The sequence below is a fragment of the Pseudoliparis swirei genome, chromosome 4 (assembly GCF_029220125.1).
Source record: "Pseudoliparis swirei isolate HS2019 ecotype Mariana Trench chromosome 4, NWPU_hadal_v1, whole genome shotgun sequence".
Lineage (NCBI taxonomy): Eukaryota > Metazoa > Chordata > Actinopteri > Perciformes > Liparidae > Pseudoliparis > Pseudoliparis swirei.
Window position 1 is genome coordinate 21322596 of NC_079391.1, and position 21151 is coordinate 21343746.

At 45.4% G+C, this 21151-nt stretch overlaps 2 protein-coding genes and 1 pseudogene across 2 annotated transcripts in view; all 3 read right to left on the minus strand.

Moving 5' to 3' along the window:
* dok4 (docking protein 4) overlaps positions 1–1685 on the minus strand; it is a 127474-nt gene extending 125789 nt beyond the window's left edge. The window contains exon 1 of the mRNA XM_056412434.1: positions 1668–1685. The gene's annotated coding sequence lies outside the window, so the exon portion shown is untranslated. The remainder of the gene's footprint in view (positions 1–1667) is intronic.
* Positions 1–21151, minus strand: part of LOC130192427 (serine/threonine-protein phosphatase with EF-hands 1-like) — a 991358-nt pseudogene that overhangs the window by 170622 nt on the left and 799585 nt on the right.
* The window catches only part of ccdc102a (coiled-coil domain containing 102A), a 54509-nt gene continuing 37469 nt past the window's right edge, over positions 4112–21151 (minus strand). Inside the window, exons 6-10 of the mRNA XM_056412418.1 lie at positions 20159–20275; positions 19826–20035; positions 13902–14072; positions 13380–13483; positions 4112–7330 (exon numbers count right to left, since the gene is read on the minus strand). Coding sequence (XP_056268393.1) covers positions 7201–7330; positions 13380–13483; positions 13902–14072; positions 19826–20035; positions 20159–20275 — 732 coding nt within the window. The 3' untranslated portion in view covers positions 4112–7200. The remainder of the gene's footprint in view (positions 7331–13379; positions 13484–13901; positions 14073–19825; positions 20036–20158; positions 20276–21151) is intronic.

Genomic DNA, 21151 nt, shown 5'->3' on the forward strand with positions numbered 1-21151 from the left:
AATCTAGATGCACCAGAACATCATAGCAGCAAAACGACGTTGGTTTCCCTGAACCATGCCCAAGTCATTTTATATCATTTTACATTTTAGAAAGCAATATATTCTTCGGAGACATGGGTTATTTTACAATGTCAAAAATGAGCTCTCACATTGAAAATGGAAAAAAGACCCGTTGTGATGAAGAGAAGAGGATGAAGGAGACTGGATTGTCCTCCAATGTCTCTGCACTGCGATAATGAGCTGAGCGCGTTTGTGTTTCAGGACCATTTATTGTCCGTGTTCACACGCAGTCGAGCTTCATTAGTTTAGTTGATTGTACCAAACAGACACGGATTCAGTGCAACACACATGAATCACAAAGGGAGCGGCAGCCGCTCATCACAGAAATAGAAGGAATCAAACGCGCCACCATCCAATTACTTTTCAAAACACGTGGAATCATTTTTCGCATTGTTTCTGTTTTGTCGTGACACATGAGCACACACGTCACACACACACACACATACACAAACACATATACATACAGTACATAAAAGGAGATGCTGTGGAATAATTATAGGGGGATCAATGTAATGTTCTTCTGTCCTGCTGTCAGCCATTACTGGCCTAATAAAGACACGATCATTAACATAATGAACTAGGCTCCAGGCTTTGCACACACACGCACACACACACACACACACACACGCACACACACACACACACACACATCTGTGGAAATTAAATAGCACAACCAGCCACCGTCAACACATACATTGAACACCACACAACTCCTCGGCGCATTACAGCGCATGTCATGCTTAGCCAACAGTTTTAGGAATTCACTTCCCTACTGCACTCATGGGCTCAACATTAACACACACGCGCACGCACACACATACCATCATCCACAGCTAACAGCTTGTGTGTGGCGCGCTGTGTGCTTGCTGTTACCCCAAGGGCACCATAGTGGCTACTTGTACAAGTTCGTATGTCTAAGCTGTCCATATCGGTTTTATGCAAAGTAAGCACACTCACACACACGCGCGCGCACACACACACACACACACGCATAAAGGGCACGGGCCAAAGTCGTGTCTCATGATTTCAGTCATTCTGACTCTAGCCGACGCAAGGGTAAAACATTAATTGTATGTCTTGGCTTCTCTCTTTGAGACACACACACACACACACGTACGCAGTAATGAATGTGATCTGAGGGAGATACGAGCCGTTCGCCCCATGCTGTGTGTGTGGGGAGTCAGGCTGAGGTTCAATCTCATTACTGCGTCTCCTCTGCGCAGCACACCACAGTCTGCGCCGCCAAACGCGCCACAAGCGACTGTGTGTGCGTATGTGTGCGTGTGTGCGCGCGTGCGTGCGTGTAGCGCTAGTTCTCACTACATCTCCTTCTCCTCTCACGCTGCAGCAATCATTCTGCCTATTATTAGACCGCGGAGGTTATGTGTTCTCATTTAAAAAGTATCATCACACTCCCAGTTACTAAGCCTGCATTATTATTGTAATGCCGGCCCACATGACCGCAGTTCTCATGCAATCAGTGTGTGTGCGTGTGTGGGTGTGTGTGTGTGTGTGTGTGTGTCCACATGCTGTATTCGGCTGCAGCGAACTGCCTCGTGTCTGGTCCAGTTGTGGCTGCATGATTGCAGTGACTCACTCCCTCTTACCTTGTATTGTTTCTTTAATGCAGCCATTGACCGCCTGCTGACTCCTCACTCACGACTCTCACCCGCCACCGGCTGCCATCCGGGCCTCCAGTGATTGGCAGCTGGGCGCAGCACCCGCCCCCAATAGCGGGCCTCGCGTTTGACTGACAGCTCACGTGACCAACGCACATCCTGCTGCGTGCTGGCCGCGTCTCAGCGGGCAGAGACCGCCTGGACGTCATATTTGTGGTTTTGGAAACATTATATTAAACGTCTGATAACACTGTGACCGGAGCGCCTGAACACATCGCCGCTTGTTTTTTAATTTAAAGTGTGCTCACGACGCCTCGCAGGCCATTATAGCGTCTAGACGGGTGTTAGCCAGTATGCGTTGAATCCCTTTAATCACACAGCACGGCAGTGGTCGTTACCGACACACCTGTGGGAGGTTTGCACTCGTTAAATCAAATGAGTAATGGTGTGCACCAGCCCGTTCTCACTCCACGCTACGCAATGACTGCGGACGTAGTTATGGCGGGGGTGAAGGTGGAAGTGACGTCACGCAGTACAAAGAGGGGGTGCCGGGGTAGAGGACGGGTCAACCACAGCCCGGAGCCCTGGCCGAACTGCTTTGGGCCCCGAGACGATACAATTATCAACAGACATCTTGCGTAACAGATAATATGGTGTTGCGCTTTAAGGCTGGCACTTACGAGGCAAGATGGTATTGGTGGCACTGGCATTGTGGGAAATGTAGGATTCAGCCTTGTTGTTCTGAGCCTCCATTTCCTAAATATTGAATATTTTCGTTTCTTTTGTCTCTTTTGAGCCCCTCCACATTTATTCCAATAAATAAAGTACATGGAAGTGCCATACTAAGTTGCCCTCCCATATATTTTTAAAGCATATTATATAATGAAGTTGTATCCTAATGGGCAACTGAAGGCATGGACGTCCTTGACGATAAAAATAAGGTATGACTTGAGGCCCCTGGCAGTTTTAGTTGAGGATAAGGTTTTTTTCAATGTCTCTAGAGCTCAGTTCTTTTCAGCCTATATTTGCAAATTGGCACCATTACAATGATGCAGAAACAGCCATTAGCAGCTCCTGTTTGTGTTCCACCCACGGATGTACAGAAGGCTGTCACTGGAAGACTGATACACAAGAGACTTCAAAACGATATTCTCAAGCAAAATCAGAGGTATCTTTTTTTATGATATCCAATAGAAATAAAAATGTAAGTCAAGCGTACGTGTATCATGTCTGTGTGTTCATATTTGACTGGGTTATTACTTTTTGTCCATAGGGTTAAGCACCTTACAGCGCTGCTGGAGTGAGTCCTAAAACCTGCTCCAGCATCCTCTGGTGCGCTGCAGCCAACGACGAGGGAGGATCTGCTGAGAGGGCGATTGGCAGCAATCTGCCGTCTCTAGACCTCTTTCACCCTGGTCACAAACTGCTTCCTCCCAACTACAGCTGGGGTCCTCCACGGACCCCACAACGACTCGAAATCTTACATCCCCAGGAAAATCATTTCCACATGCCTATTTTAAATTCCTGCTACACTTTAGAGACACTTGACATTGAACATAAAATAAAAGACATCTTGTAACATAGAAACATTTTCACAGTCAAATTCCATATCTGTGCAAACAAACTTGGCAATAAACGGATTCTGATTCTCAAACCCAGAAATGAGTTGGTTCTGCTGTGCTTCCGGTTCCCTCATCTCGACATCAATGTTTTTTTAAATATTTGTTGCATGTCTGAAATAAAGGTCTGTGGTTAACAGAGTTGAAGAGAATCCAACAAGGATAGAAAATGCAAGAATAAATACTCATACTTTAATTTAGTTCTCACGCTTTTAAGCATCCTAAAAAAAAGCGGTGGCCAACGAATGAGACAACCAAGCGTCACCAGGCCACCGCTGGCTTCATGGTGGTGAAGTGCAGTTGCAAACGTGTACAGCCTGACGTTAGCTTCAAGGTATAAGAACCCTGGCGTTACGGTATTGAAATTCTCTTGGTGGACTCGTCCAGCGCCTGTTGAACATGTTCAGAACGGGCTGATTGCTCGACCTCCCGTCCAAACAACGTCATGAGAACCAATGAACACGCTGGAAAACATCCTGACGCCAATACGTGTGTCAGCGCAATTAAAATGTGATGAACGTGAGCAGGAACACGATCACCGTTACCATGGCAACTTTACCAAATTCCTGCTGGTCTCTGAGAAAACACTGTCGGCCCTAGTTAGTAAAAATTTACATTTTAAAGAAACGTTGAGAACTTTTAATTTACAGGAAACGGGGCACCGCTGGTTTGAAAAAGTTCTCCAGACTAAAGACAGGAACACTGTATGAACACACATTATGAACACACACAGTATGAACACATATATTATGAACACATCCAGTATGAACACACACATTATGAACTCATACAGTACGGAGACCAACAAGAAGACACAGTGACTCAAATGTCTTTATATGTACAGTTGACATTTATAGAGCTAATATAAAACCACTGTGGTACAGATCATTTATAAAAACCAAAACATAACAACGACAAGATAAATAGTTCAGAGTCTGATCAGTATAAAATATCTTGGTCCCCTTCCAGCTCGGAGATGAGGCCGCGGCAGAGTGACTGCTGATGGTGGTGGAAGATAAATGAATATTTTATTGCTTTCACAACTGCATGTATTCTCTGCTAGGCTGGAGCCATTTCACAGGCGGCAGATTCATCATTCAAGTTTTGTAAAAATAAATTAACTCTTCGGTCCAACACTCGATGTATCTGAAACTCCTCCCACTGTTGAATACGTGGGCCCTTTTAAAGGAGCCCGGGAGCATCAAGCCCACCATAATTGTCCCGCCAATTGTTTCAGTGAGTGTTTCATCATCCAATGAAGTCTAAATGCTGCTTTGGGGGGCGTTTCCATCCTGGCCGAATATCGTCCTGAGCGAAGAACACAAAAATAATACTTGGGATTTATGGGATGTGGAAGAATTCAAACCAGGACCATACTAAGCCTGAGAGGGAGCATCCGCCATATTCATGATGATGTCCAATCAGTGTTGGTGGTAATTGTAGTTCATGGAAGCAAAAGAATGTGTCTGTGCTATAATGACTGAACACGTTCTCATTTGAATGTCTTCGATTTACCATCAGCACTCGGACATCCACATCCAAATGGGCAATGTTCCTGGTTGAACCTGGAATTAATCACCTCACGTCCATCATTTCATTCATTGAAGAGTTATTGAAAAAGAGAAAGCACGGTTCCTATCCGTCAGTGTGAAGCTCCTTAGTCCTTAGGCCGGTTGCTAATGGATAATACCCATAAAGCAAGTTTATTTGTGCCATTGATTCCAGTCTGCTGTCAACATACAATATAACAACGTGATACTCTGACATAGGAGAAAAGATCGATGGTCAATTTCTGTCAGTCGGTTCCTTCAAGGTCAGCACTGTCAAGACGTTTTTTATCAGATTTGATCAAAACGGTTTCGCCCTCCACAGAAGAATCCACTAATTGTGCAGATTACATTGGTATAGAAGTGTTTTGTGTGGCCTAAATGCTGATGTGGCCGTGGCCCCTAATGGTGCATCCTCCCTTCACAGAAACACTCGAGGATGTAGTACATGCTCTGGCGTCGCTCATGTTTATGTACATATCGTCTAAGAAACTTGATTCCATTAGTTTTATCGTCGAGGAGCAGCTCCAGTCGTGCTGGGAGCACAAAACATCCTCAGATCTCCTCCTTCGTGAAATGATCAGGCCAAATGCACTTAGAGCAGAACACAAGTGGCACAGAGTTACAGACCCCCCCCCCCCCCCCATCTAGTTTACATTTCCCTCCAACACTGCAGAATGTTCATCTCTTTCCCTCGAGTATAAAAACATCTCCAGGAGGGCGTCGCAGCTCTCAGTCCAGACAATTATTCAACAATAATGCGTTAAGTTGTCGGTTTGCAGGTTGGGTCGGGTTCGGGTGGCTGACTAACACATACTTTAGCGGGTTGGGCAAATCGTCTTTCTTTACGGGTCGGGTGGTATAAAAAACAGTCATTTGATCAAAACACTAAATGTATTGAAAAAAAGAAAACCCAAATCACATCACGTTTTTATCCAACTAAATATTCTTCTTCGGTCTGTAATTGTGGGGAGTTTAGTATTTTAAAAACACTGCGGTCTGAAAACATTTGTCTCTGCCGGCTGCAGCACATATAGCAAAGCAATCTAACAGCAGCATAAATTACATTTATATAACCAATATCACAAAGATAAATCTATTTTTTCTCCGTTTTCTTTCTTTTCTAGGGGGATGACGTCATCAAATAAGATGAGAGATGGAACCCTTAAATGTTAATTATATTATATTCGGTTCAGCCCTAACTGCCTCTAAGGCTTGCTCGTGCTGGCCATATTCTGTGTTCGTCATTCTAGGATTTAATTCCTCTTCTTTTTTGTGTGAACGCCTTTCCAAAGCAAGAATATAACTTTGTACACAAATACAGCCTCCGGCTCGGCTTCGTTTCTCAAATCTGTAAGAGCCGGGCTCAGGTCTCCCAGGCGTTCTCTCAGTTGGGGGGTGACACACAGGACACCTGGTGAGCTCGGAGGGTCCTGCTCCACACGTCCTGCTGCTCTAATCCAACTTGGGCCGATGATTACACTGCAAAGTGGCAGAGTGTGCTCCCAGCATTCGTTGTGGACTTAAGCTACATGGGAAATAGAATCTTTGATATTAGGGAGAAATTCCGAAAACAATGTTCAACATGATATTCCTGTGTGATGAAAGAACACTTTCAAGCTCATAAAATAAATTTTCTTCCCAGCTGATAACTATGAGGAATGTATTAATACTGGTGGAGTGGGCTTGAGGTTTGATTGAATACAGTCGCACAGTTCAGAAGGGTAGGTGTCATTCAGGTGTCATAGAGGTGACATTCAGGTGTCATTCAGGTGTAATACAGGTGTCATAGAGGTGTCATAGAGGGGTCAGAATGGGTGTCGGCCTCTGCTAGAGTGGTTTGGTGGAAGTTGAAGAAAGATCCTTCGGATCAGTCACACGACCGCCGGGTTCGATCTTGTTGTTGTGTGTCTGCATATGCAAGTATGTCCCAACATGTGTGTGTCTGTGTGTTTATGAGGATGTCTGGCTGTTGTGCGTGAGGATTCGATGTGTTCTTCTCACATTGCTGCTGGACAGAAACTTCCTCACGGCACCTCTTTCATGTTTGAACGCCAGATGAACAATGATGTGTTTGGTCTCGGTCTCTTTCATTGACAAACATTGCTTTTGTTTTTGAAGACAGCTGGAGTATTGATCATTAACATGGACAACAATCAATGGCCTCACAATGTAATCCAACGTGCAGAGATACAAAGCGATAGTGTCCTTTTGATCCGACGCTGGGTAAAATATCTCCCATATTGTTGGAGCAGTCCTTTAAAAACAGTATTCAACTTCTTTATGCGACTTCTGATGTCCGTGTAGAAGTATATCCTACATCACTCCATGTGTGTGTGTGTGTGTGTGTGTGTGTCATGGTATCTGGAGCTGCAGTTCCTCCTCCTCGTCCATGTCGCTGGTCTGAACGTCCGGGTTTTCCGGACCGAACCGAGCCGATCGCATCTTCCCAAACAGACCGGGACTCTGCTGCTGCCGCCGCAGTCTGATAGCAAGAGAGAGCGAGAGAGAGAGAGAGAGAGAGAGTGGTGTTAAAAAATGCGAATGAAGTGTTGCAGGTCGGCGGTTCTGGATACACCACTGTTCTCTCTCCCCAGTGTTGAAGCAGATCAACTTCCAGAAGAGCTGTAACTTCGCCCCATTCGTCCTCGAGTGGAGACGTCCCCGTTAACTGGACTTCCAGATGCCGCAGCACCAAATTCACACGGCGACAGGTGCAGAAACGCCTGCCGTTGGCAGCTGTCGGGGCCGGACTGGGAACATAATTCAGGCCGTGAATCTAACGTCAGCCGAGGCCGATCTCCACACGTTGACAACAGATCAGGTGCACGGCTTGCTCTGTATTTTGTTCTGTTTATTGTTAATACCAGCAATATGTCTTTAACTTTTACTGCATTCAAAAGCTGCTTCAGAAAACACCCACAAAATTGTAAGAAAAATAAACAACCAAGAGTCTTCAATTACCAAAACGTACCTCTATAATTAAAGCTACAGGTATAAATATTCCTTTGTAATTCTCTTATTATTTCTTTGCGCCTGACGTTTCCCCAGAGCTCTGCAGGCTCTCGTTGCTCTGTAACCGGAGCTTCTGTTCGTGAAGTTGTGGGCGAATTGTTGGTATCGATGGATAATCACTGATTACAGCGTGAGAGCGTTTGTGCTTTTTGTCATCCGTCATCATCGTCAAAACAAACTGGTGCCAGTGGTTTTCTGATTGCTCATAGATCCTTAGTACGAGGACGGGGCTTGTCCTCAGGAAAAAAAACAACAACAACAAAAACAGTCACTTGTCAAATGTCAATTTCATTCCACTCACCATTTTTGTCACCCCTTGTACCTCGACCCGCTCACCACTCACATCCACTCTGTTACAGTCGGAACGCCGCCTTTACACACCAGAGGCATGAGGAATTAACAGCAGGAAAATGTGAAACACCAACCAGATTTATACCGGCAACAATTTAAAGTTGTAGCACTCAATTAGAGATTTACTGTAAATAGATTCATAGGACCAATTACCAGGATCCGATTGGATCCAGAGCAGTGCCTCTCCGAGGTAAATTATTGTACAGCCTGAGCTGCTAGGAGCTACTTTGTAGAGTTTCCTTTCAACAAAACGCTCCGAATAAATTCTCTTTTATTGTGAAAGGTAAGAATAGACGGAGTGGATCTTTATGAACGCTGCCTCTGTATGTCCGCTCCTCACAACGTGATTAGTTTATCCTATTATTTGCGGTGCGAAAAGCTCTGAAAAATGTATCTTGTTCAATGAAGTGCAAATTAGTCAAATAAATAAACGAGTGTGACCGCCTTGTTAGCAGCTCTCTGCAACGTCATTATGGACTAAAGACTCTGGACCGATGATGCACCAGATTTAAAGTAATTTGAATTCCGACTCTGGGGACCAAGAACAGTTTGTACATTTTTTTTCCGGTATGATCACCCAAACAAATATCCAGCCTGCAGTGCACTGCCATCCCTGGATATCCCAAAGTAATACCAGGGGTGTGGCAGGCTTTCCACTTTAATAGCTTACAGGTTACAAGGGTATGAACATCAGCACTGAATGTAGCTCAGCTTTAAGGTCCACATCATATAAATACATGGAGAATACACTTGACTAAAGCTAAGGTAACTGACATCTTCCACATCTCTGGATTTGTTGGCACTGAGGGTAAATGAAAATACCAGGCAATATGTGATCTACATGCCAGAGTTGATTTCAATGAGCCACAAATTCCATCTCACCCTGAGCTGTGTGTGCATTTCCAATTGATTTTTTTTTAAAGGCAATGACTATTGATTTTTTTCGAAGATGCTAGCTCGGCCTTTATGAAACAGACCCTGAAGATAGATTTGGCCACACTTGATTCTACCCATCACTTTCTTTTTATCTTACTGCTCTCGATTTTCCTTGAACACACGAATCGTCGGGATGGTTTGAGGAAAGGCAAAGCGCTCATTTCAAATCCTCCGATGCATTTCAGATGCCGTCTTCCCTGATCCAAGTCTGTTTGAACGTCTTCTGAAGATGCTAATCACATATCACACCTCCTTTTTAACCTCGGCTTGACTAAATCCATTCATGCGTCCCTCACGTGACCCTGCCTTTACGACAGATAGAGCACACAGACACAGTGGAGTGGGAACAGGGTGAGACAAGAGGAGGCAACCCAGATGTATTGTTGGCCAGGTGTTCTGGCTGTTGCTGCCTCCGAGGAAAACTTTAATCAGGGGTGGACTCAGGGGTGGGGAAACCGCCAAAAGTAGTCGATGAAAAATATAAAGTGCTCTTCAGGGCGCCCTCTTGGGGTAAATTTACAAAAATAAACTGGAACATGACTTGAGCATATTTCTGATATATTGCACTTTATGTAAATTGCACATGCGAATAGTAACTCTAGTAGTTCACTGGTCTAACATTTGTGAAATGATCTGTCTTGACCTCTTGGCACAGAAATATATAGATGTATGGATATATATATATATATATATATATATATATATATATATACACAATAGTTTCCCTTTTTTGCCCATTCTGTTAGTCTTAATATTAAACTTACAGATTTGCATCTCACATTTTGATCGCAGCCTATTTAGTGGGCCCAGAGGCCATGAACGGAAACACATACCTGTTTCAGATTATTCCGCACAACATAATGTTATTATAAGTGTGCACTTATGCCATGCTCTGTGTTAGAGTAGTAAAGTGAATTTGAATTGGATTTATGAGTTAATACTACATCAGTGAAACACTAAGACACCCTTTACAGAAGACTGAATAGACTCTATCAGCTGTCTATGAAAACCCAAACCAGCAAAGGCCATCGACGAGGAGACAGTGGACGAGTGGTGACTAATTAGGGAGGACATTCACATCCGCCCAAAGTTCTCCACCACGGTCGCATGATGGCAACTGGGCCGACTCCATGACAACTCTGAAACCATACCCACAGCACAAGCTTAGATCCCGTATTCTCTCTCTCTCTTTCTCCATCAACTGCCGTCTGGTGTTTTTCAGTCGGCAGGCCGGGTTCAGGGTCAGAGCAACTGGTAGATAAACCATCGTAAACACTTGGACCGCAACAACAGCTCGGCCACTAAAAGCTTTTCTATTGAGCCTACCAACGCTTAGCGAAGCAACAGACACAAATGACTATCAATCTATAGAGAAAGACAGGAGGAAAGCGAGCGAGGGAGAGAGATAGAGAGTCAGGATGGGGGAAGATAGAGACAGAGATGCTCGCCACTCATTTGTTTCAAGCTGCGTTGTGTTGCGGTCACTCTGTCAACGAGCAATGAGGAGGATCGATGCCCTTCTCAGAACAAGACAAAACACCTGCAAGAGCGACAGCGTGGCCACGAGGCAGCAGATCATTTCCCACAGATGGAAACTCGAGCAACCGCGGATAGAGACGCAGAGTGTGTGTGTGTGTGTGTTTGGCAACCACAAAGTCCACAACACACAGACAAACCGTTTTAGTGATCCCCAACAGACAGCTGTGTCTCTCCGGTAGTGGTCAGCCACAGCAGCGGCAAACTGCTGGAGTTGGTGCCAAGTTGTGCGGATTGGCGACGTTGACCAACAGCCAACTGTCTGCCCGGTGCTTTAGGGCATTCGACGGCCCGGTTCCATGGCGGAGAAAGCTAATGTAGCGTATTAGCTTTGTTGTGCTCCTCCCTCCACTTTTATTAAACCTCCTCTGGCTTGTGCTCCACAAAAGAGGCTCGCTTACTGTCCGAGTCCAACACGCTAACCGTGGAACGTTGCTACATTCAATTTATCTTTGCACTGACTCAGACTGTCATGAGACCCTCCGGCCTGCTGAAGGGCCACAGCTCTCAGACTCCAGGCACATGACAGGCTTTTGTATAAAAACTGAGAGGTGACCCTGAAACCCATTATTTCTAAGGGCTCGCCACCACTCCGGCTTTTCCCAATACCCAAGCGTTGCTCGAAGGGCCTTCCATTCTCTTCTGGCACAGCGACTAGAGACGCGACTCCACCGAGGACTTGCCGGTAATGTTAAGTGAGGATCTTTGAAGGAAATAAAAAGTTCCGTAATTTCATTTCACAATGCATTTCGGCTCACAGTGAGCCTAGCAGCTACAAGAGGTCACCTTCACACACACACACACACACACACACACACACACACACTTCAACATGGACCTGTGTGTATGTGACAAATAAAACATCTTGAATCTTGAATCTTGAATCTTGCTGCATGTGTTCGACCAATCAGAAACAGTCAACCCTACAAAACCGCACACCAAAAGTTCCTGTACTTTCACAGCGTACTACCCCAGACCCAATCTAGGGCCTATTTGGGGGACAAATGTCCCTGGAACTTAATTTAGAGCCTGGTCTCTACGGTACTTGAGGTCCTAGTCCCTGGAGAAAGTTCCACAAAATGACACCGCACATACAGTACAAGCTGTCACACACACACACACACACACTTTCCGGTAAATGCTAACATGTGTCAGTGGCACATGGTGTAAAACGCGCTGACGGGACAAGGTGACGTAGTCAGAACAGAGCCATCCATCAATATGAAGCAAACACTCACCCACACACACAATCACACCCTAATCAAGCAGTCTCTTAAATTACACCCTCTAAAAGAACACACACAGATTTGTGTCCGTTCCTGAAGCCGTTACCATGCCGACAGGTCCGTCAATCCTCCACAGAGCAAAGCAACGCAACAGAGCTCTCTGTTACTAGGGTAACCCGCGACTGGGAACTCTGTGATTGGCTGTCGAGGGGACGGTAGCAACGGCGTCGAGAAAATGAAGAGAATGCTGAGGGAGAGGCAGAGAGCAAAGAGCTGAGGACTGAGTGGGAGAGCTAAACTGAACACACACACACACAGATCTGACAAAGTAATCTCTGAATGGTAAGAGAAGTAGACCATCAGCATGCTGTCACACACTCTCTCTCACACACACACACTCACAAACTTGAACATGACGTGTTTTGAGTAGTCTGGGCAAGTTTAGGTGTGTGAGCGCTACCGCTACACGTGTCACCACTCATCCTGAGAGAACAAGATTCCATTTAGGCATAAGCCTTTTCCTAAGATATCCCAAAGTCTTTGTGAAGTTTGATCATAATATACTAGTGTAGAATATTTTATGGTGCTGGAAACCTAAAAAAAAGAAAAGATCAGCTTTTTCTTTACGGCATTAAAAGTGGAACAAATTTAAATGAAATACAAACGTTGAAAGGCTACTCAACCCAACTCAAGTACGCCAGTTACATCTGACAGAAACATTAGCAGGCAAGTCTTACTTTGTTGACAAGTCATCCAGTCCTGCTGATCTAATTATGCATTTTAATACCAGGTGTGAATAAAGACCTCTGGGTCGGATGTCGTAATCCAGACACACGTCACATGTTCGTACCAGGTGTAAACGGGCCCTAACTGTCTCAGAGTTACAGTTGCCGCACGGCTCCTTGTCATCAAACCAGACCATGTTGAAACCACCCCGAGCCATCATAGGTCCATGATGTAATACCAACTGTAATATTGCCTGCTGCTCGGCAGTTTGCAAAAGATACATCAAAGGCACCGCGCGTGACATTACAGGCACATTGATGAGACGAGTAAACATACAGTGAACATTAACCCTCAGATGGTGCCTGATGTCTCTTGCACTTACCGGGAGCAATACGGCTTCCATTAGAAGCGGGAGCGATGATGCTGCTCGTCAGATTTATTACGTTTTTTCTTCTCTCGATCAATTGAAAATCTCTCAACCGGCTGACCCTGCGTGGCCTCACACTGACGCACTGCTGCCAGGCACCGTGTGTTTACCGTAGCCTCGGTTACAGCCAGGGTGCGATGCAGGACGTGACATCGAACGGGAGACGAGTGTTACTCTGCATCAAGGAAGCAGCGTGTTTGTGCGCAAAATTGATCGTCAAAAAGCCGATCGCAAAATATGCTGTCGGAAGAGATCGTTGGCACATTGACCCTCAGTCTGTTCTGCCCTGTGTGTGTGCTCGTGTGTGTGCGTCTTACCTTGACTGTAAGTGTTCCAATTGTACCTGCAGGTTCTCAGTCTGCTCCACCTGCTCGTCCAGAGACCTCTGCAGCTTCCTGGTCTGGTTGTGGGACTCATCCAACTGGATACACACAAACACACGTATTTGTATCGGGCACTTAAATGACTTCCATGATTGAGGTTGATTGCTTCTGGGTCGTGTGAAGGGTAACACACACACACACCTGGTATATTTGATTGTGTCTGTATTCTCAGAGGAAGTAGAATCACGCTACATATGAGACTATGAGGGATACATGTTTGTTATGGCTGAAGATGAATATAAAGTTTGCTAACAGCCAACTGGTTTATGGTGGCCGATACAGTTAGCAAACGCCATCTGGTCCAGAGGGGCTACTTCCTGTCGGAATTAGAAGAGACCTGTTTTTTGTCTTTTGCTGTCGGTTGGTTGGAATGATTGGCGGAGATTGGGATCGGTGCCATAGTCAGAATGACGGCCTCTTCTGAAGCTACGACTCCATGCACAGCCGTGGTCCTACCTCGTCCTCTGCCTGTCCCAACTCCTTCTTGAGCTCCTCCACCCTCAGTCGCAGCTTCTTGACCTCGGCCTCGTGGCTCTCCACCCGCCGGTTGGCGTGGGCGAGCTCCACCATCTTCTCCTGGAACTGCTTCTTCAGCTTGGCGTGAACGTGGCGAAGGTCGCCGAGCTCCTGAGGAGACAGGCGGAGGGGACGGGTTCAGACGCAGAGCTGACTCGTCCAACGGCTCTAAATATATCAATCGGTTCTATAATCGGTTAATTGTTTTCGTCAAAGTACCAAACGTTTACTGATCTGACGCTCTGATCTGGGACTTATATTCAACGTGTAGTTTGAGGCATTGTCATCGACTTATCGCCTGTTTTACTCGAAAGGAACAAATTACAAAATCTTTTCAGGAAAGCAACAAACTGTTGAAATTATCACTTCAGATGTGACCATAATATATTTATAGCATTTTTTTTTTAAATCCCTGTATACAACTTACTGAACTGGGTCAACTGCCTCAGACTCAGTGTAGCATGTATGTGCTTGAAAATAAATAAAAGGAACTCAAATCTGCCCATGACATTGGCCACTGTAATGTATTGGTCAGGCTATAATAAATATCCAAACACCTTCTAGTCCAATATGAATTCAATCAATGTGTTGATATCATTGAAATAAATAAAAAAGGCCGACTTCCACCGACAATAATTGCGTCTGCTGCCGGCCAACGGTGCAGTTGGTACGCTGGCTTTGTACGGGGCCGAGAGACACAACATAGTTTCATCTGAGGGCTTCGCGTATCCAAGAGGAAAGAGGCTGGAGTCGGTGAGGATGGAAGCACTTTGGCAAAATGAGCTGTGGTGTTGTACAGGACGGGGAGTGGAAATGGGAACGTCTCTCTATCCCCAGCCGCCAGTTTACCAGCATCCGAGATGCACGATGAGAGCCACGCGCGGGTGTGCAGGGCCTCTAGTCGAACAGGTCTGCGTGCTAACTGTTGCTCGGGTTGACTATTCATCGGGCTGTAGTTCCAGGTCATCGTGGTTGCGGTCGTGTTTGAGCCAACAACAACAAAAGGTTTTTCGTTTTTTGGGATTGAGCTAGGGGAAAGTCTGCACTTCGTCAACAATGCACCATTGTCGCTCCCCCCCATGTGCTCTGCTGGCGTTGATTCGGCGTCTCCCTCTGCTGTCTGAGGCCTTAATGACTCCCCAGACGGGGACACTTCCAAGAAAGCCTTTCCCCGTTCGTGCAACAATATGATGAAGATAAATTACAAATCTACAGGAACACTAAAAAAAACCCGAGCCCAGTTCAAGGAGTGGGAAGTGCCCTTCACTTATTTATTTATTTATTTATTCATTCATCGATATCTGAGTTTGAGCCGCCCTTTATCTTTATTACCTGATACATATGTGATGCTTCTAGCCATCAAGACAACATTAGCTTTAACATCTTGAGTTTTCTTTTGTATTCGATTAGAAAATATAATATAATAATTCCTTAAAGGTGGGACATAGACCCAAACCCCCAACCACCCCCCACACTCACTGAACATCCAGCTAATAATCGAGGCAGAATGTCTAAATGCCACAAGAATACTGTAACCCCAGAGCCAGATCAAACAAAGAGAGAAGCGCTGTGATGCAGAGGGGAATAATTAAAGGTGGGAAGGGGGAGGAGGGCATTGAGACAGGGATGAGGAGACAGAGTGAGAAGAAGTAGGGGGGAGGTAGTAATTGGTGGGGTGGTATTTCATTGGAGAATAAAAGGTGAGCATGAGAACAAAGACGAGAGACAGCGAGAGCAGCCTGCACATGAAAAAAAAGGAAGGAGATTACATGACATGTTTTGCTTTGGCCAGAGAAAGATGAGATATGCATGAAAAGGACAAGGCTGGCATTATTACATATTTCTCTTATTTATTCCGTCTCTCTTTCTTATCCAGCGTTACTCAAACAGGAGGAAGGAGTGTAAGGGTCTGTTCTGTGTGTACTCTGTGTCTACTCTTTCTACTCTGTCTCCTCGGTGTCTACTGTGTCTTCTCTGTTTCCTTGATCGTTTCATCCCCTTCACCTGTCCTCAGCCACTCTCATCTCGTTACCGTCTCCTACCGTCTCGTTACACCTGTTTTCCCTCCTACATATTGTGCCACTCTTTCCCTTGTCTGTTGCTGGATTGTTGTCTTTTTTCCGTCGTCCTGTGTTTATGTTCCCATTGTGGATCCTGCCTGTTTCCGACCCTGCCTGCCTGCCCTGACTGAAGATCCTCTGCCTGCCCCTTTTGGACCTTGTTGTTTTTGTTGTAACCTGTTTTTTGCCTCATTAAAGAGCGCCTTTTTGTTATTGAAGTTTCGATCCGGCTTGTTTCTCTGCGCATGAGCTCCTGCACCTCGCTACCTGTGACGTCGGCGTGACAAGGAGAGCTTCTATTGGGGCTCTTTTCAGCTCTTTTCATCGATGGTGGAAGACTGTCACGGGTGTTCAGAAGGTCACCCACCTTTTCCTTTTCAAGAATAGTTCCTAATTTTAGGGAGTGCACCCGTTTATTTTTCTTTCATATATCCCAGTAGTGAAATAATCATCAGCTGTTTGGTTACTTATTGGTTGACTGAAAATAATCTACGATCTTCTGATAATCTGAGCCGCACGAGTCATCTATCAAGTAGAAAAGGCAACCATTCACCGGGTCCACTATGTGGCTGCCAACGATAAAATAAAATCATTGAATAAAATCACCATTTCTCCGTGCATAATGTTTGACCATAAATACTATGAAAATGTTGAAAAAGTATTTTTACATTCATTCCCTCTTAATAATGAAAAATATTTTTCATTAAAACACATTTAAATATGTTGGATTACAACAAAATATATTTTCAATTAATTATTCAAATTTAATATATGCAGCAATCAACTTACATTTACAGTTACAAAAATGCAATAGTATGCTGGGGGTGGGGGATTTTAACATCAGCGCCCTGTTCAGTCTTCAGTTTACATACGTACGCACGATAGTGTTGAAAAACAACTACGGCGCGTCTTCTAATTCGACTCGCGACATCCGTAGTTTTAACTCATTTATTCCCCTCCCCCCTACCTATCCACTTTCCTGAGAAATGGGTTAATGTTGAGAAAACAAAACCTATCATTGCCACTTAATGTATTTTATCAATTTGTGTAAATATTAATTATCATACAGATATATTCCACAACACCAATCGGTATAAATATGATGTGCTGCCCTGGTCTGTGATCCGCCAGACAACAGTGAAATAAAATGGTCTCTACTGTCAGGTCAGTAACCTCTATATTCCCCTCAGTTACGTCAATTTAAGACCAGATAATGATTGTCTGGGAGGGCGGGAGGAGGAGGAGGAGGGGGTGGGGGGGTGACGGAAGAATGGGAGGAGGACAAGGGGCTGAGAGTCCCTGACTCAAAACACGAGGGACTACTGGATGATCTATGAGCGTGAATATGTGCATCCATGCCCCTGTACATATACATGTGTGTGTGTGTAGGTGTGTGTGTGTGTGTGTGTGTGCGCGCGTGCGTGCTTGTCCAAGTGTGTTTATACTGTATTAAGGGTTTCTGTATTTGTGCCAAATCTGTGTCTGTATGCTCACACACAAAAGCACAATTATGTGTGCGTTACTGTACGTGTGTGTGTGTCTTTGTGTGTGTGCGTTACGCCACACTGCCTATTACATGTTTCTCCTTGACTGGAGAGACCCTGAAGTCTGCTGCTACATCTGTTCCACAAAAACAAAAGACACACAAATAAAACCACAGACGTATGCCCGGAAATATGATGTACACACTCATTGACTCCACACAAAAGGTATTTGATGTGAGAAAAATTAAACAGACAGAATCAGATGTGGAAATAACTGATGTACATAACTGGATCTCATTAGGAACACGCTTGCATATTGCTGCATAGACACACATGGAATCTCCCTTCCCCCCTTTGCCATTAGGAATTTTGCATGTATTTAGTCTCTCTTCACACACACACACACACACACACACGCATGCACACACACAGATACACATACAAACACAGACACACACACATGGAAAATAGCATAATTTGTTTTATAATCAGGGCTGGCCCAGAGCAATACAGTGGGGGAGGGACTTATGGGCACCGCACCCGCTCGATTGGTCGAAAAACGACGAGGAAGCCAATGCCAGGAGACGTAGATAGAACAGAACGAAAGATCACAAAATATTAGAGGTCAGATCGATAAAAGCGACGTGAATAAACATGAATACAGAAATGTTGGACATGAAAGCATATACAGGTATTGGATTGTAAACTAATGTCAATGTAACCTCATATAAAAGGCCATATCAGGTGGCACTCATTCCATACCAATGAGCACCCCAAAATAAAACATGATTTACTGCAGAACTGCCTCGCATATCCTCATCCATGGCAACAACTTGATGAGGCACACCTGTTTGCTCTTTCCTTGATTGATCTGCTGAGCATCTGATCTACTACAACATCCAGGCCAGAACACCCCTCCATCCATCTGGAACCGTGAGGCGGAGCAAAAACCCAGCTGACTCCGGGGCGAAGGCTGGTTGCAGCTGGGAGAGGTCGCCGGGGCCGTGACACGGGCCGCCGCGTAGGGACAGACGGCCGCACACATTTTTTGTTTCTTTGTTCTTTCTATATTTTTCATTCTCTCCTCTTTCACCGTACTCACCCTCTGACCTCTAAGAAAGTGAGTGTTTTTCTCTCTCTCTCTCTCTCTCAGCATTGAGTGTGCGTTGCTAACTGCAGCATCAAATAAACCTGAGAGCTTCATAAATGACCCGGTAATGGAGGCCAGTACATTGACCGACACTTAAGCACACATATCTGCCGGTGCAGCCGGGGACCCCAGAAAGACTGAACGTGGCCTCCCTGACCCTCTTCATCCTGCCAGAGAGGTGCATGTTGGGTAAACGACCCCACCTGGTGGTCATAGGGATCATAACATGACAGCTGCTGACATTTCATTGAATCTCCAGGTATTTTATTACTCTCTGTAGTATGATATAGTGTGGATTATCTTTCCCAGTCCATTCTTAATCCATTCTTAGTTGATTCCGATTCTCTTGCACCCTAGTCGACCAATTTTTCGTCCAAAGATTAAATCTGTGGACTAAATCTAAAAGATGACAGAACTAACAACGACATCCCCTGAAAAGATTCTTCAACTCCTGAAGAGCTCTCACGCACAAGCCGATACGTTTCATCCATCACCAGCCTATATGATCGACACTGTTCACACAAAATATTCCCCCCCCCCTGTGTGTGTGTGTGTGTGTGTGTGTGTGTGTGTGTGTGTGTGTGTGTGTGTGTGTGTGTGTGTGTGTGTGTGTGTGTGTGTGTGTATGCACAACAGTGCGCTTGCAGTTTGACAGTGAACATCAATCGGTGCGATGGTAGTGATGCCCAAAGCCCTGGCTGGGGTTGAAGATGATTCTACTATCAATCAACGTGTGTGTGTGTGTGTGTGTGTGTGTGTGTGTGTGTGTGTGTGTGTGTGTGTGTGTGTGTGTGTGTGTCTTTATCGCTTGCCCTGTTTCTCCTTCTCGGTCCGGATCAATACCATGGTTTCAACACTATACACAAAACACAATCAATCTCTCTTTCTTTTTTCTCAAGCAAACACACACACACACACACACACACACTGCTGACAGAGTTTAAGCAAGGCAAGGTCAAGGCATTATCTCCTCACATTCACAGAGATCTCATTTGTGTCTATGGGTGTAGGTTCATTATAACTCTAATGTTGTCATCACAGCCACTAGACGGGAAAAAATAAAATAAAACCCGAGTTGTAATAAAGTGGAATTTCTCCTCCTACGACTGAATAGTTTCAAGACCTAACGAGCACTGGGACATCAATAAAAAGAAGGATGGTGCTGCCCACCTTGTTTCTCTCGAACAGCTCGCTCTGGATGGCCTTGAGGTCGGTGTCGAGGACGGAGGCGGCCTGCCGGCGTTTCTTGGCCAGCTGCTCCTCCAGGTCTTCGGCCTGAGATCTCAGCTTTTTGTTGTCCCTCTCCAGGGCGAGTTTATCCGTCTCCAAACGCTCCCTGCGCCCCCACTCCGCAGCGTTCTCCGCCTGCAGCCTCTCCATCTGACGGAGGGAGACACGCAAGCTATTTTCACACAGCGATTCCACAGAGCTGCCGCGCGGGGAAGAGGCGCCGCGGCGCAACGGCGAGCGATTTGAGATGCTTTAAGTTTGAAGTCCCCTCACCTCGGCGCGCAGCTCAGCCAGCTTCTTGTCCATACTGGTCCGGGCTCCCAGTTCGTCCTCCAAGTCTTCAGATAGGCGGCCCAGTTCGTCCTGGTGCATTTCCTTCAGCAGGTTCAGCTAGATGGTGGAAGGAGGAGAGGAAAGGGGGGGAGGGGGGGGGGCAGAACAACATGGGGTTAGCTTTTTAATCTAGCCTTTTATTGTCAACGGGTAACTTCTGTATTTTTCAACACCTTCCCCCAAGTGACTAATGGAGACAGACTTTTTTTTTTATTGAACACTGATGGAAGGTTGCAATGTAATCGCTCGGGGCAACCCCTCACGTCAACGAGCGTCCAATAGAAGTGCTCGTTTTCGCCACAGCCAGGTCAGGCTGTTACTGTAAGTGTCTAACAACACTATGGAGAGAGAAAAAACACGGTCTGTTTGTTATCGTGTTGTGAGACTTGTTGCCACCGTGAGTGAGAGGTGGAGAGAGCGTGTTGTGTTGCAGTACAGACAGCGAGGCCGATTGTTATCCAATAGATTTGAATTGTTGTGGCTGAATATTGAACCGATTTAACCAACGCGGACGTGATGCGACATCTCAGAGTGAGACGCACAACAAGAACACGACCTGATCAAGCAAAGGGTAAAGACGAAGCTGGTGTTTCTCTGGAGGGTTCTTTCCATAATGTCCTCACACACTCATTAATAATAACAGTCTCAGTCTGTCAGCGACAAGAACGAGTACTTTTAGTGGAACGTAAGTTCAATACTGGACCGTTAAAAAAGAAAATGTTGGCCCCCATTTGGCACTTGGACATAACAACTTGGGCAAATAGGCTCCAGGTTGTAAAAGACCAAGGTGACCCTTCAATGTAAGAGGACACTGCGGGACCGTTAGAAACCAGCAGAAATAAACTAACTTGAAATTCTCCTTCCTTTTGACCACCATCGTTTTAAAAGCAGCGACTCTATAACGATAGAGAGAGCTGGAGTAAAGCTGTAAAG